The following is an 18,040-nucleotide window of genomic DNA, read 5'->3' on the forward strand; positions in this document are numbered from 1 at the left end:
CTTCTGCAGTGTTGGAAAAGGCAGATAGTGGAGTAGATCATGCAGCAGGAGGGCCCTCTCTTATACTTCAGACTGGGAAATAACACAAGATGCACTTCCTTTCTCCCTTTACACTTTTGGAGACAGTAAAGCAGAAGAGTATTCTGTAGAATTTAATTGAGCATGGTGCTGACAGGAATTTATTCTAGTCTAACATATTGTAAGTTTAATCTTCATTCAGGGGTAAGAAAACAAAAATACCCAAACTATTATAATATATAAAACAAGAAGCAATTTACTTTGCAATTAGCTTTATACTTTATTCTATGCAATTACTGGAGACATGTTTAAATATGAGCTTTCCTCCTTACAAGCAGATTTTAACCAGAGAGTTTAATTGTATGCTAAAAGAAAAATGTTTTCTCCAATGTTTTCTCCTGAAACCTGCATTGAATACTTAATCCTGTGTTTATGAGTAAAATCTGCTGCTAATGGATACAGTGAGGTCAACGTTTCAACATTATTATATTACTGCAGTGTTAAAGGAGATGGTAGGATAATATTTTTGTTTCAACAAAAATGTTGTGGAAAGCATAAGATATTTTAAATGCATATATACAGCATTTTATTTAATATTCTGCTTTTAAGTAGGAACATAGGAGTTATAACAAGGTCCAGAGTGGCAGCACTAAAGAAATACCTTGTCTGTAATAAAACTTTACTTCCATTTTCACCTGATGCTATAAGAGTATGAGTGAGTTTTACAAATATTAATTAAGCTGCACAAAAGTCCTCTGATAATTTTCAAGGTCACTCCAAAAAGAAATACATTTTTTATGTTTTTTACCAAGTACAAAGAAAACCTGAATAGCTTTTCTGAAAAAGCTGTGATTTCCTAATTGTCCCTTGTAACAGAAATATGAATAATGTCAATTTTTATCTTTCCTGTTTTTTGAAGAACTCCAGAACAATATATTCTCTTACCTGAAAGGATAATACCATGGAATATATCCTCCAAATTGGCTGCTAGACAGTTAAGTTAAAAAAGCATTCTAACTCAGTTTCAAAATTGCCTCATGAAAATACCTTCCCCATCAATTACTCGGTTTTTACTTTTCTTTTTATCATGGTATCACAATCCTTCTAATTTTCCTGTTACCCACAGCATACAGAAAAAGGCTAGACAAAATATTTTAAGGTAAAAATAGCACATCTTTTAAAAAGCTAGACATAAATGCAAATAGATCCAGTCATCTTTTTTATATAGGAATAAAGAAAAATAGCAAAAGCATAACCCTGTTTTTTTCCTGTGACTGATCGCCTTTAATATAACTATGCTGAATCTTTTCTCTCTCTCCCTCTCTCTCTCCCTCTCTCTCTCCATACAAGAAACTTTACTGGTAAAAACAGGTAACATTTCTTTGAAAAGTTCAAGCCAAGGTAAATCTCCAGTTTCCAAATAGCTCAAAATTGTATGGCAGAGTCAAGTGTGGAAGTACAGAAACTGAACCCAGGAACGATAAGTATTAGTCCTAAATCTTTGGTGTTACAGGAAAGGGCAGATACAGCATAGCCAGTGACAAGTGTTGCAGCGCCCCTGCCCAAATATCCCGTTTCTTTTGTTGTTTGTAGCAAACTAATTCCTGTAACTATCAAAGAAGAGCCTGGCCTTGTGATGTGAGCAGAGCCGAAAGGCCATGAGCACCCAGTCCTGTCTCACTGCGCCCTCCTGTTTGGCCCTGCTCAGCTTACTTTTTTGTGTCAAAATCCCCATCCGTAACACTGGGATAATCGTATTTCTTCTGGTGGTTTTGTTAGGACTCATTAGTATTTCATCAGCACTTAAAAATAATAATGTTTATGATATTAACAACAAAAAAACAGGTTTTTTTAGCATTTTAGAATGATGCCTAAAAATGTTCACCTTTATACTTAATTTTTAAACTCGCTTTTTCAGATAATGCTTTGAAATTATGGAGACCTCTAAACAATCACGTTTACCCTCAACATGTGATGTGTTTTTCTTCAAAAAAAAGGAGAAAAATCTGAAATGCTAGTTTCCAAACAGAAGTGTAAAAGAAGAAAACCAGTGATGGTTTTAGGCAAAATTTTTTCTCAGTCTCAAAAATAGAAGCACCTTTTGGTAACTGCAAAAGCAATTAAAAATTTGCTGATGGGAATACAGCTTTATGGAAAAATCAGTGTCTTTTAATTGAATACTAGGAGGCTACAATCTTACTCACCTTTTCTAATCAATAAGAAATTTTTGAAGAGCTAAAGAACCCCCAACAAATTGCAGACTCACTTACTTCTATTTGACTGAATAAATCAAATTTTTAATTTTTGTATTACAAAAGTACTGTTAAAACATTTAATTCCTAAAATTGTATTTTAATTTTAACAATTATTAATTTTTAAATAATTTTAAATAACATGAAAATGATAAAGCACATTAGCAGCTAAATCCTGGTGTGATTAATGGAGTCAGTGGCAAACTTTCTATTGTTTCACTAACTCCAGAACTTAAGCCTAACTCTGTGGCATTCAGCAGCTGATTAAGTTACTGCAAAAGTAGAATTTACTGAAGCAGAGATGTGAGCCAATTGAAAAGACTTTCTTCAGTTATTACACATCCACTGGCAGGATCAAACATGCTTTCCAAATGTGCTATTGATTGCAAAGTAACATCAAATGGGACCTGAAAAAACAGGGAAAAAATTACCAAATGAATAATTTTATTAAGCTGATAGGTACCAAAAAGTACATATATACAATATACAAATATCTCTGTATAAAATGTGCTGCCTGTTATTTCAAACCAGATTTTTGACCTACAACTAAAGAATAAGTAACAAATACTCATTGCCTCAATTTAAAATTGTAGATAATGAAATCTCTTGCACTAAATTTATAGACTAGGATTAAGGGGAGGAAATTTCTGTGAAGAATCCTGCTCACAAAGTTTCTGCTGATCAGCTATAGGTAAAGTGAAGATACCAAAAGAGAGCAGAAAGAATGATTAGAAATTTGGAAAGTTTTTCCTAAGATGAAAGATTGAAAGATTTGAGCTAGCTCTAAAAGGTGAAACAGAGGGCAATGATAAATTGTTTTCTATGTCCATCAGACAAGGAGAAGAACTAATCAGCTGAACTTGCGACAAAAAATGGTTTAGGTATTAACAAGAAATAACTTTGGAGGAAGAGAAGTATTGGAACAGAGCTATCTAGGGAGGTTAATTTTTAATGCATTTTATTTAGAAATTTACTTTTATCATTTAAAAATGGAATTCCTAAGTACTATGCCTTATTATGTCCCCCAAGAATATAGCTAAGCATTAAATATAAAACTCTAAAACAAGCTGGCTGATCAATTTTTATTCTTAAAACAGCCAAATAATTTGAAATAAATAATTCAATGAAAATGCATTTTTTCCACTTAAAATATAACTCAGTGCTGAAGCAAAAGTACTGTAAGACAAATGAACAGAAAAAAAAGGAACCAAAAAAGAGAAACTGGATACACGACAGCAGTTGAAGTGTGATAGCTCAGAGAATGAGAAAAGAAATACCTCAAATTAGAACTGACTTTGTCCAATTAATTCAAAACAAGACCAGGAGCAAAAAGCATATGGTGTGGAAAACTGATGTAAAACTACACATAAACAAATTTATAACACTGTATTTTGCTGCCTTCTCCCGCAGCTTGAAACCAAAGGGAATGTACTACCTAAAGCATAATCCCCCACTGAGCTTTCCACCTCTAGCCAGGAAGACTGTGTAATGCATACACTCAGTTTATTTGAAAGTTTGGAAACTCTGCTTCGAAATGTATACCTAAAGAAGCGCTGAGCACTCTACAACTTCTGTGAGCTTCAGAGAAGTATGAAGATACTCAGCATCTTGAAGAATTAGGCTTCACCTGCTCAACCAATTCTCCCAAACCTAACAGAATTCGTCTTGAAGTCTCTGCCTGAAACTTTGTGATGAAAAGTCAGTTGTTCCACCTGCTGCGACATTTTAGCTTGTTTTGGCATGAAAATTGCGTAAAATAGAGCAGTTAACATCATTTTCTTACTGGAGAGAAACTGCTAAATCTGCTTCCTCACTTACATCTTAGATTCACAAAGAGAAGTAGACGAAGAGAAGAGGGGGTTCAGGAGAATTTAAAACAGGCCCAGGAGGTCCAGGTGATTCTATGGAAGCTTGGCCGTACCTTTCCCTAGGCATCTGTTGTCTGGATCTACCACTGCATATATCTCAGTGGGACTGTAGGAAGTATAGCTTCACAGAACAAACATGTATATATTTTGATGCAGTGATATCATTGGATTGGGTGATGTGAAGGTCTGGGAGTCATTTAGGAGAGACCTTTAGGATGGACAACAAGGGGTAACAAAGATGGTGCCATATGTATAAAAGGGAAGTAGAGAACTCCTAGGTACCCGACTGTCAGATCTCTAGGACACCATTTTAGATTCTCTCTTTTCTATTAGGCCACTAGCCAAACTGTTCCCAGATAAAATTCGGGATTCTCCTTTGGTAAAGGAGAGCTACTGGACTGGAATGAGGAGCACATTGAATGCCTTATCCATTTATCATTATAATGTGAACAATTATAGGAAATAAATTTGAGGATTAGTAGGGGGCTCATACGTTACAGTGGATTCTAAAATCTTCCTTGGCATTTCTTATTTGAACCAGAGCTCCAGCAGCTGTGATCCTCTCCTGATCCCCCTGGGCTGGCTGAGCACACTGAGCAGTGCTGCTGCCCGCTGTGGGCCAGCTCCCACGGTCCGCTCTTGCATAGCGCTGGCATTGGCAAGTTTGCATCACGCAAACAAGAGGAACACAGTCATTCCAACCACTGTAGTAATCAATTTGCAAGACTTTATTATAACCTTTTGTCTTCTAAAGACCTTGCCCTGTTTATATGTTAAGACCTACTTTCATTTAATAACACAGAAACTTAATCTGTGATCATCATTTGGGAAAACTGAATGATGACTACAAATAGGTAACAAAATCAACACAACAGCATGGACAAAAAAATAGCATGCCATCTCTGAGGACATGTCATGGGCAAGGCAGAGAAAGCTAAAGAAAATAGAAGGAAAGCCTGAATAACTGCAAAGACACAGGGATGGATGTAATTTGCATTTGGCAGTTGCATTCTGGAGTAAAAGAAATTCAATGGAGTCTGCATAAACAATGATCAAATAGTGGATAAATCAGATGAATCCATTGTGAGTGTGATTCACTTTTTAGTATGTTTTTGTATGTATAAGAAGGTGATTCTAACTAACAGTGTAGATGTGCACAGTTTGTAATCATGTACATTTGTATTTTATTTGTAAAGCTATCTAGCAGAAAGCCCAACAATATATGGGAAAAAACTGGGAAGATAATTAGTGGTATAATCCATATTTCAGTTTGACCGAACAATTATTTTATTTTAGAAAAACAGATTTTTACTATTAATGAGAATAGCATACCTCAGTTAATGGCAATGATAGAGCTGGAACAACAGAGAGCAGTGCTTTTACTTCAGACAAACACCTTTTAGCCATTTCCTAATGGTATAAAACAAGAAAACTAATGCTTTACCATTAATCTGTGATAAACTATCAGATGGTTTGGTTTTACAAAACTTTTCAGAGCATTCAAGTATTAGGTTATCCTGGCTGAATTCATCAGGAGGTAACCCTTAGCTGATGAACATAAATTTAGCAACACAAATAGTTGTCTATATGAACTCAAGTGCCCAAACCTTGCGGTTTTTACTGAAGCAAAATTGTCCTGGGTCAGGAATTAACTCCAATGAGCACACTTTTTCTACATATTTATTGAAGACATTATAAACAAACAGTCTGACAGGATGGTATTTATACATGTATAATACATGGAATGTTAATCTTCATATTCTAAACGTTGGCTCGCCAATTACTGACATACATTAATGAGCCAAAACCTTCAGGTAATCAGAAGTACTCACTAAAGGACAGCCGTGTCTACCCGCCTGAAAGCACTGTATGCTGCGATTGGCCAAAACATCATTTGTTCTCCAAGACGGTCAAAATGCAGCTTCTCAATAACGGCACAGTGAGCAATTGTTACTGTTTCACAGCATCCATCCAGGCAAAATGACAGCCTCTACATCATTAATCATCTCATATAATAGATATAAAGAGAATCCTGTCACATGATAAACGTCTCCCACTTTGAGAATAAACGTCTATTTTGCCTTGGCATTTATCAAGCAGCAGTTATGCTGTGGCAACATTCTATTGCATTGACATTATCTCAAAGAGACCACATGGCAAATTCTGAAATTACCTCTTTTGTGTGTGATGGGGGGAAAGGGGGGAGTTATTTGGTTGTGGACCATATTCAGCCTCACTAATAAAAAGAAAAGAGGAAGGTGGCCTAGAGAAAATGAAAATAAATTCATTGCCAGTTTTACTCCTTCCAAATAGTGTTATTAGAAGGTTCTTATTTCAAAAACCATCACTGCCCGTTTTGCACTGATGATTTATAACTGTTTTTTAAGGAGGAGTTTTGGCCTGATTTGGCACCATGACAGTTTAACACTGCCAAGTATTTTCAGATGTAGATTGCTATAAATTAGGCATTGATTTTCAAATTTATGCACCTAAAAATGTGGCCTTTACTTTCAAGGCAATTTTTGTAAAGTATCAAGAAATATATCAGGAAAAGAAAAAAATTAAATATTAAATGAAAAGTGAAAATATTTCAACATTGCTTAAAAGCAGGTGAGGGAAGTCTAATTTTTATGTCTGCCAAGTTACATGTCATTCATTCCCCCAAAATAGAAATCTGAAATAAAAGACTATCAATCAGACATATTTAAGGGCAGAACTGTTCTCACTTACTTCTGTTTTTCCATCAAGATGCACTTTTGCAATATTCATTTTGGCTTTTGTTGAAGGAATCATTTTCAGGGTTTCACTTTGTTTAGGAAAACTTGCAGTTTCTGAGACTGAAGACACACTTTTAGAACTTTGCATCAAAATTTCAACTTGCTGCTTCAGATTAGATAATTCCTCCTGTAAAGAAATAATTCTGAAAGAAGACAAGGTTGTTTGTTATTGCTGTTATAGAAGAACAATATTTGTTGTTTCCAAGTTGTAATTACACTGACCTTCTATTACTTATTTGTCTAACTTCTAGATTTTCTTTCATTTCAAGACTGACTGCATAATTTTACCAAAAAAAAAAAAAAGTTTCTCATTAAAGAAAGGGGAAATATGGAATGCTTTGGCTTTTTGCATTAAAAAATGGTAAGAAGCAGTATTTTAAGTATGTCACTGTAAAAAAAGGCTGACAAGCTGGGTAGCAGGAGCTGCAGTTATTTTTGGCCTGTTATTCCTTCCTCTCCACCTGCTCAGCAGTTCCAAAAATTGGGGCTAGAATTCCCTCCAGGCTGGGAAGAAGTCATGAAAAACACCATAAGATGTAGAAAGAAGGGTTGAGTCTGGGGCTACAATTGAGAAAAATTCTTGCAGGCTCCAAACAGTAGTAGCTGAACCAAAGAGAGAACAAGAATAACTGCTGTGACTGCTTCTTAGATTTGCTAGCGTTTTCTTATATTGCTATGCCAGTGTAATATAACTAGCATGTGTTACTCAATTCTTCAAGAAACAAAAACAAAATGCTAACGTACTGAAAAGGCATATGTTTGGATGTTTAATGCTGTGTACAACATCTGTTATAGTCTTCCTAGTGAAAAATCTCTGAAATGCTAAAATGAATGCTTTTTAAGACTTACAGCTCTTTGATATTTTGTATTTTATTTTCTCTCATCCTAAATGGTTGACTGATCTTTAATATAGCATGAAATAACAGGGCAAAGTTAGTGATTACTTACCTAGCCAGTGGGATCCACAAGTGGCCTGAAAATATAGACACTGAACTGAAAATCTTGATGTTGCTAATCTTGACAGGCTTTGTGTTATAAGCATAAAGCAGCAAAACCTGAAAAGAGATGGATTATGTAAACTATAATGTAGTATGCTACAGTACACCTGAGGTATCTGAGTCATACTAGATTATAATATCGAATTTGGTGTACTGCTGTAGACTCTGGTAACTGGCTTTCGGAAAAGGAGGAGAGTGGGGGTTCCTATGAATTTGTATTATACTAAGTTTTTATAGGTGTTACAACAATTTAATTACACATATAATTTATATGGGTTTGAAAAAGTTATTACCCTATGCAGTCACCATCAAAATCCCAGTCTTGTCCTGATCTTGGTCAATCAATCCCACTTACATTCATCCCCAGAGTTCCAACTTCAGGCAGGCTTTTATTGAATTTGCAAAAGGGGATATACTATTACTTATATTTCCTATATGACCTTGGGCATGTGTGTCATCATACCATGTTTAAATCCATGGAGTGCACATAATTCACTGGTCTAATAAAGCAGTATCAATATAAGAGCACATAAAGATGAACTAGGATGTTCTTATATCTCACTGAATTAATTTGTTTTAATGACTGAAAATATGCTGCTTAGTGGTAGCTGAATATTTTGACTACTTGGAGAAAGTCAAGAATACGGCATTACTAACGTATCAGTTGTTTTCAACAGTGGATCGCTGCTGACCTGTAAGGTTATGCTGAAGTGACCTGCAAAACTATATTGAATCTTACATTATTTGCACTAACTTCACAGAGCTTTCAATAATAGCTTACTAATAGAGATGAATGAGGCCTAGTAGAAATTTTGACACTGATCTGCTAGGCCAAAATGTTTGGAGACCGTGGATTTCTATTGCAGTATCAGAAATTGTACCTACGTGCAGTTCCCTTGTTTAAAATAAAACTGAAACAAATTCCATCTCTCAGTCTTTTCTGCAACCCTCCAATTCCCCTCATTTTTCATTTTTAGCCTAATTTCTTAGGGAAATGAGGTTCATAAAATCCCATTTCTTCTGGAGAGGTGTACCTTTGCTTCTCTGCCAGCCTCCCCCTGCAGTTCTGTTTGAACATCTCAGTCAGCTTTAACCAAATTGAACAGAGTGGAGATCTTAAAGATAACTAGTTTCTGCAACAGGACTGAATAAAATATGGCCTGGAGGATGTAAAGAGTCTCCAAACTCTTTCTCTGGTCTGTCAACAAACAACCAGCAGGGCATTTTGTTAGTCTTGCCTAGCAGTTTTGTGGCAGAGTATATATATATATATATATATATATATATATATATATATATAGCCCCTGCTGTCCAGCTTGCCAATTGCCATATTTATAATTCAATGAAAAAACTGATCAGTCATGACACAAATATTCATTGGAAATCAGACTTAATTTGTTCCAATGCGTAAGGAATGGCTTTGGTGTAGTTATACCTTAGCTTCTGTATCATCTGATGGCTTTGCCAGAGGAGGAATGTACCACTGAATGCTAAGCTCCTTATTTGAAGCATTTGCTGCCCTACTCTCAGTCTGACCGTCTGCTTCTGTGATGACAGGAATGGGACTAGCTATTCTCACACATGAAGACTTTGGTGAAATTCCAGTACTTTCATGGGACATCTGAAACACAAAAGAAAATTTTAGATTTTAAGTTTTTGCTTGTGTAACATGCATTTGTTCATAATAATCTATTGTCTATTAGAATCAGTATGACTTTCATTCCTGCTCAAAAATATGCTTCTTTTAAAAGGTGTCCATTTTACCAAGTAAAGGCTTTTCAAAGTTCACATGTTCACAAAATTCACAAAGTTCCATACATATTGATAATTAAAATAGTAACTTGAATGCTAAAATTATGTTTTATTTATATGTTTACCTATTTGCTTTCTCATTAGCTGTAAAACTGCAAAGTTTTACCCAAGTAAAATTCAGTCTGTTAATTTGTGAAGATTCATCCTATGTCATATTTACTAAAATATATAAGGAACAGTAGCAGGCCATTCATCAAATTGCTACTGTTTTGTCATCATGGACCAGGGAAGCAATCAAAAGAGTACTGTTAACCATGTCATGAAATTTTGTCCTTTTTAAAATTGTAAAATATTTGATCTACAGGCTGAACAGGGCTATGCCATTTCTACTTTGTAAAAGCATTATGCAGATCTGCAAAGAATTTAGGAGGCCAAACAGTGACATTTTGGGGAACACCAAAGCTATATGAAAAGATCATTGATCCCAAAATGTGAACGCTGAAAAAACTGCTTGGGGAGTTAGTCCCTTTTTTGATTTTGGGTGTTCATAACTGAAAAAAGCCTTGAGGACCTTTCAAAGTGACATAATCTTACCCCATAAAACCAGGTCCCATCCCACATCGCAATATAGCGGAAGGGAAGGCAAAGGTGAGGGGTGCTGAAGTCACGCATTTGGGCACACAGATGTACCTTGCATGTGTCATGGGACAATTAAGTAGCAATGGTCTGTGCCACATAGACCCTAAGCACTGAGGCAGTGATCACAGTGGCCATACCTCCTGGAGAGACTGTGCATGGATCACCCACCATATACAAGGTTCCTCTATATTCAGGATCTTGGACGTTAGCTGTGGCAATAGAGACTACATCACCCACAATCCTGCTAACATGGAGAGTCAACAAAACTATGATAAGATGCATATACGGAGGTGGGAACGATCTAATCTATGCCATGCCCCTTAATTAGAACTCTCAAAAATCCATTTATGCTATGCATTTCTTCCTAAATCATGTGTGGTGTATTTTGTTCTTCATGGAACTGCATCGTTTGTTATTTCCATTTTGTTATTTTTGTTATTGAATCTTTTTGACAAAGAATATTACAACTTCTCTTGTCAAACTGGAGGGTTGCTGAATTACATGCATAAATATTTATCTATTCAACTTTCTCAAAATCCTGTAAACAATAAACTACTGTCTTATTTAAGTATTTCCATCCTGCATACTATCATGGTGTGGAATAAAAAAAAACTATGAAAAAATGAAAAAGGGCACACAATTTTAATTATAACCTTCTTAATTTTCATGTAATTTGTTTGGATTATTCATTCGGTAGAGCTGAAAAAATTTCAGGAGTCGAAAAGAGAGTTACAAACGCGTGAAACGATCTCGTCACTAAAAATGATCCTTTCAAAAATTGTATTTGTACTTTTAAAAGATCCCAGTATCAAATTACAGTAACATTTTTTAAAATAACTTATACAGCCCACTGCATAGTTGAAACTTCTAAAAATGTTGTGATAAAAATCAGCAAAGCTTTGAATTGATAAGAAAAGTAAGAGCTTTAGGCTTGTTAGCTGTCTACAACAGTGAAGCTAACACATGATTATGCAGCCTGCACCTGTCACGAACATGACAGTGAGCTCTGAAGCTTATTATTCTAGGATGGTGTAATACTAATTGTGTCAAAAGAAGAGCAGACAGAGTAAAATAATTTTTGATATACTATGGCTATTATAAATGTCACATACCATATATTTACAATTTATTCAGTGCCACAGTCAGCTCTTTGTTGGGAAATGAGTAATGATATGCTGTCCAATGCCGCAGAAAGTTCACCAACTCTAGAAGAGCTACTTTCACAAAAGTAGCTTCACTCATTTTGGCAAGATAACAAATCCTCACCCCTCAACGCTCCCCTTTCTCCCTCTAACACTGAACATAATAGCTAAAAAGGAAACCATAAAGAATATCCTGTCTTTTTTTTTTTTTTAGTATTAGGGTAATTATTAATGTGAGAAGTGGGATAGGAAAACTGGCAAAAAATTATGTTTATATTGAATCTTCAAAGATCTTCAAGATCCAATATTAAATATATATGCTATGGTCAGCATAGACTCCAGAATTCCAATCTGAGCTTCCCGTGAGTAGTATAGTCTGAGTATGAGCTACTTTCATTTGAGACCTCAAATAGACTGTTAGCCAGAGATTTGAAAAAAAAAAAAAAAAAAAAAAAAAAGATTTTCTAATTAGCTGATAATCAGTGAAAATTTTTGACAGTCTTTAAACATTAATTAAATTTGAGACAGAAGGGCTTCATCAAATTTAGAGAAAGTAGAAATCATAATTTTTTTGAAAACCAGGTTTCAGAACATGATTTATTATAGACCAAATTAATAATATAGAGACCAAATTAATAATATAGAGACAAACAAAGCATAAATAAAACATTAGGACATATTTGGTATGAAACATGGAGACCTAAAAGATTAAAAGCATCAATCTTACCAGATAACATGGCAAGCTTATTCAGCTGCTAATGAAGTCTTAAATATCATTCCACTTAATGTTTTAGGGTCTAAATAAAATGGGCACTGGATAGAGATCATTTATGCGGGAATGAATAACACAAATTTGCCAGCATTCTTTAGGTCCTTCACTGCTTGCACAGGACTTGCATTTTGCACTGGTCCTGCGCGTAATGAATTTCATTCTTCTATAGCACTTTCAGAAATATCACTATTTGAGGTAGCAGGAAGCTGAATGCAGATATGACTTGCAAATATAATACATATTTTTGAATCATCATTAACAACAGCAATAATAATAAATACCTTTGAAGAATCAGTTGGACTACCAAGCGGCATTTCTATATAACATAGCTCTTTTGGGAAATCCTCAAGACAACACATTAAATATTCAAACAAATGTTTTTTAAGGAAGACATGCATTTCTGCTATGCGTAGAACAATCTCTGTGTCAAAAACAGGACTAAAGTGTCCATCTCTTGCAGAAGATGATCCAGGTCCTGATTTAAGGGAAGCTTTGAAAAGAGATTACTTTTATTTCATTATCATCTGTCATTTAGAAGTAAACTTTCTATAGCTACTCGATATTTGTAAATTTAAAAAATATGGTAAAATATGTAAGTTGATTCAATAGCAAATAAATGTATTTCCAACAATTACACTGATGGTCCAATAAATATTAGAGTATGTTATTTGTATCATAATTTTTCATGTATCGTCATTTTTCAACCAGATAATGAAACAAGTTCTATATAGACATTACAAAAGTAGTGTAAAATGGGATGAGTAGATGTGAGGTTAACAGACTTAAATTTAGCTTTCTAGATGTAAGCACCAGTATGTTCACTAGATGTCTAAGTACCCACTACAGTAAACACATATTTAGCCAGTAGAGCGCAAAGAGGCTCTGAGAGCCATTTAGCTTACCCTGATTTACCCAGCTAGCAGCTGATAGCTGAGGCACTCTCTAGGCTCTGTCGACTGTAACTGCAGCGAGGCACCTAAGCACATTTTGACACCTACCTGTAGATACCTTACTGTCCTTATAGCTCGGTGGTGAATACTTCCCTTTCATTTGGTGCTTCAAGGAAAAAAAACCCAGCCCTTTCTGAAATGTTCATTTTAAGAGCTGCTAAGTTTCTCTCCGGATAGCAAAGGCTACTCCTAAAGCCTAGAGCAAACTCCCAAACGTACAAACGGGTTCTACTCTGGACTATCAGGTCATCACCTGTATATCCAATGGCTGGCCTTCAGATGCGCATGAGCAGTATTAGGGCCCTGAAATTAATTTCTATTTAACAGGACCATCCATTACCATCTTTAATTTGCAGTGAAATAAACCAAATATTTACCTAACACTTGGGGCTTTAATCAGAACACATTCAAATAATACTCAGCCTTTCCATTTACACAAGAGCCAATTCCTCTCCTCACAAACAGGCCCCCAAACTGAATAGATTTATTTTTGAGGTGACTTAAGACTGAGGTGTCTAGAATTAAAAATATATATCGTTTATGCATGAAAAAAAGGCTACAGAAATAATAATAGGAATTCAGTTTTGAGGCATGCTTTTTGTGGTGTCATTAAGGCTTATGAATAATTGTGGGAAAGGTAATGATGTGTTCACTTACAGGACTTGCAAGCTGACATCACTTTTTGGATTTCAGTGAAGTTTCTTCCCATTTACACAATTTAAAGGAACTCAGAATGAGATTATCTCAGATACTGGGCTCAACTCTGATACTTTTGACCCCCAAGAACAGTAGCTGAATTATGTCAGTTTTCTAAAAGGAAGAAAAAAATTCATACCAAATACAGGGTTTGTGTTGTAAAGTCTTTTCAAATAAACATGGTAGCGAATCAAGTGAACCCAGGTTATGGTCTGTTTCTTCTCATGGGCCTTGGTGGCAAGACATTCTGTTCCTTCACTTCGGTCCTGCTTGTTTGGTACGATGTGCTTGTTTTTTGATGCTGGGGGACTTTTAGAGACAACGTTATATCCATCTGCAAATCCAATAGCAGTTCAAAAATGGATATCAAATGAATGGTTATAATTCAAAAGATATTTCTACATTGTGTTGGAATTGACTATCTGTAACTAAAAATGCAAATTTTGAACCCACTAATGTTTTTATTAAAGACCATGACACCCTTTTTATTCTGCTTAAGTTGAACACCTTAAAAAAATTATTTCTCACATCATGGCCAAGATTCTGCCTTGTCCTTGGAAGCTAAAGGGGGCAGAGAGCAGGTTTTTTTCTCTCTCTCTGAGACATGCAAATGTAGAAGTGAATTGCAGTGCTCTGTCCCTACGTTTCCCATGAAACCAGAAAGGGACTGGGAATCAGGAGGTTCCTATATAGCCACACCCTACTTTTCACCAGCAAGAAAGTAAAGGGAAAAGACTATATATAAAGGAAAAGACAGAAGGAGATATTCTCCCCCTGAAAAAGACCTGTTGCAAATAATACCTCCTATGCTCCCCTTGGCATCATGCAACTCTTTGCTTTGGACTCAGCCTACAAGAGATGAACTAATTCCACGTTTAGGGCCATAGGATCTCCTGGTTTATTTGACATGCAATACAGCAACTTATTAAAAAGCTAAACATCCATATAATGCTCAAAATTATTTTAGAATGTTGATACTATCTAAACCACAAATTATACCAGAAAAAGTAAAAAGAACATAAAGAAAGATGCAACCTAAGGACATATAATGGCAGTTGAGCATATTTGATAATGTCATAAAGCACTATTTCAACCATTCAAAACTCAATTAGGCTTCACATTACTGTATCCAATTTTTATGAAATGGTTCAAAACTTAGTTTATTAACCACATTCACTAATAATATCATGGCTGTTATTTATTTATTGCATGTAAAACAGAACAGAAATCTCTGAAAATCTTTTTAATAGCGTTAGGTAGAATTTCTACATGAACAATATCCAAACACTCAAAAACATGGAGTAGAAATTCCAACTCAAATCAAATGCCATTTTATTAATCCTCACTACCAATGCTTTTTGATACTGGAGAAAAATAGGAGCAATAATTAAAAGCATTACGTTAAGTATGGCACGGGTATAAGAAAATGTAAATCCCATTATGTCATCGTACAGCCCTTCCTCAATGATATATTTTTGCTGTTGCCTTCTGAGGCTCCATCCTGGAATTGATGGGTCACTGGCAAAGTTTTGGATATTTGGAATCCCCTGAGGAAAATGGGTTTCTTGGGGACAATCATCTATCTGTTTCATCATGTTCTGCCTTTAATCTCATTAGAAATAGGGCTCTAAATCTTGATTAGTTCTATTTAAAAATATTTTTAATTTTTTTAAATTAAAATAAACCATTTAACATAAATTGAGTTCTCTATCTGGTCTTTGTTATCTAACACTCACTTTGAATCAGATTAATAGTCTTCTCAAATCCACAGCACAATGTTATCTCACTCCTCTCTTTTAGTGAATTCATTAAAGGCCAAATTAATTATACTATCTATGGGTTTCTGTGCTTCCCTGTACAACTGGACCCTGATTCTGCAAGTGATCTTCAGACAGAAACCTAAACAAAAATCTGTGAAAGTTCTGCCAGAATAATGCTTGCAAAGACCAGATCCCTCATTCCCTGTTTCAATCCTGAACACTCAAGATGAGGAACATGATGTTTTAGCTTTTTTTTGTTTTTTAAAACAAACTCAGTAGAAATCAATTGACTGTGAAATTTAGCAGGCAGCATTCTCATTCAACAAGGAAAAAATCAAAAGGATCAGTCAGAGGGCATGAGGGGGAAGAATTTCTGCTACCGAAGTCAAGACAAAAAAGGTCTTGTAAGGGCTCAGGAAAGCTCACCACTGTGAAACTAAGGATCCAAGCACAGATGACACCTCCCAATCAACTCAGAAGGAATAGGTTACATTACACTTGCAACAACAAGCAAGCTAGAGCAGTGAGTATGTATTTAGTAGTTAGCGAATAGGACTTAGGAATCCTTGCAGGTAGTATTTTAGCAATATACTAAACCATTCCTGAATTTAAATATAAAACCATGATTTCTATACATTGTTCCATAGCACATATCTATTAAGTGGAAAAATTATTGGGAGTCATTAGTCATAGTTACAAAAGCTGAACATCTCAATTACATTGACCTGAACTCAGAAGAGTCAGGTACTGTGAAATGTTTATTGTTAGCTTGATCCAGTCCCTTTTAAATATTAAGCACAGTATGAATGAAACGTGCTCTTGACTATAGACTAAAAAAGTCTTTTTGAGGTGCTACGTGAAAGTTGTACTTATTCCAAAAAAAGAAGATATAAAACAGTACAATTACCACTATATCACTAATTAATTCACTAAAACTTCCACTGTCTTAATATATTCCTTTCTTAAAAGTCTACACAATTCCTCTGGTCTGTGCTCACTCCAAATTGAACAAACACATCATATTACAGTAATTCTTAATAGTAAACTTATAGAAAATAATTATGCATGCTTCTATAAAATATATTATTCCTGATATTTCATTGTCAATTGTGAAAAGAGAATTTACTTAAAATGGCCACATTGCTTAGACATGAAACTTAAACGATGTCTTTCAGTAATGGCTTTACACAAAATATTTAGCATGCTGTTCTGATCATTTCCATTTCAATTCACCTTTATCTGTTTTGGCCTACTATTGCTGTTTTATATTTTCTATTCTTCTTTGTACTGCATAACAGAACTATCAGGAGAAACACCTGCAGCATTTACTAAAAGAAAAAAATGAACTGTAATTATGAGCAAACGGAGCTGGTACAAAGACAATCAGACTGATGGAAGGTCTTAGCATACAACACTTGTTTTCATAAGCCACTCAAAACACGTATGTTTAAACACTGTGCAGGAAGCAGACATTGCCCCACTTTGCCAGCCACTATCCGACAGAGCAATTCAATATTTGTCAGTCACTTGGGATAACCGAAATTAAGCCACTGAACCAAAATTTTATCACTAAATTAGTGTTTCCTGCTTGAAAAATAAACATAGATATTCTGCCTTAGTGTTTACACAACATCTGGAAAATATTATCCTCCAGTTCTTAATTTCACTGAAATTATTTTTCATCAAAAACTTCCATTTCATCAACTCCATTAGCTGTAAAATAAATGCAGAAGTTGGAAATAAACTAGGCAAAGGAAAGTTCTACCAAAAAGACAGTGGAAGTATCTCTAAATGATAATATATTGGACTGGAAAAACAGTAAGAAATATTTATCATACTGACTCTGATTTTAGAATATAGGTTTAGAATTTAGATAGAATATAGATTTAGAATTTAGATAATTATGCGGGTGCGATTTGTTTGGCGGGGGGGGACGGGAGAGGGAATACATAAGCTATTCAACACCAACGTTTCTTGCAAAATCAAAGGGAAAATTGAAAATCTCCAAGGAAAAACTAACATAACTAGGGAAAAATTCTGTTCTAAAACAGTGTTTGGGAAAAAAAAAAAAAAGCAGTGGAGACTGATCAGAACACCAAGAGCTATTCGGCAAGTCTAGGGAGAGCCATGCCAAAGGTTCAGCTGTTTTTAGGAAGACAGCAGTTTGTCCATTGTTTCCATCTCTCTCACTTTCTCTCTCTCTCTCATTCTGAACCCCAGCATGCAAGTGATGCAATTTTCCTTAACCCATTAACCACACGCACAGGCTGATATTTAAAGACCCATTAGGCACATTGCATAACCTGCTCATGCTTTGTACAGCTATGCAAAACAAGAGGATTTTGCTTTTACTTTCCATATTTGACAAAGTTTTTCATAAATGAAAGTTAGATATTAAACATATTACTAGGTTACC

At 35.1% G+C, this 18,040-nt stretch overlaps 1 protein-coding gene across 1 annotated transcript in view; it reads right to left on the minus strand.

Moving 5' to 3' along the window:
• Nucleotides 1-2,557: 2,557 nt before the first annotated feature.
• CFAP54 (cilia and flagella associated protein 54) overlaps nucleotides 2,558-18,040 on the minus strand; it is a 115,173-nt gene continuing 99,690 nt past the window's right edge. The window contains exons 63-69 of the mRNA XM_067297080.1: nucleotides 14,004-14,198; nucleotides 12,500-12,708; nucleotides 9,349-9,534; nucleotides 7,864-7,970; nucleotides 6,869-7,058; nucleotides 5,471-5,548; nucleotides 2,558-2,677 (exon numbers count right to left, since the gene is read on the minus strand). Of these exons, the coding sequence (XP_067153181.1) occupies nucleotides 2,558-2,677; nucleotides 5,471-5,548; nucleotides 6,869-7,058; nucleotides 7,864-7,970; nucleotides 9,349-9,534; nucleotides 12,500-12,708; nucleotides 14,004-14,198 (1,085 nt within the window). The remainder of the gene's footprint in view (nucleotides 2,678-5,470; nucleotides 5,549-6,868; nucleotides 7,059-7,863; nucleotides 7,971-9,348; nucleotides 9,535-12,499; nucleotides 12,709-14,003; nucleotides 14,199-18,040) is intronic.

The sequence above is a fragment of the Apteryx mantelli genome, chromosome 1 (genome assembly GCF_036417845.1).
Source record: "Apteryx mantelli isolate bAptMan1 chromosome 1, bAptMan1.hap1, whole genome shotgun sequence".
NCBI classification, from domain to species: Eukaryota; Metazoa; Chordata; class Aves; order Apterygiformes; family Apterygidae; genus Apteryx; species Apteryx mantelli.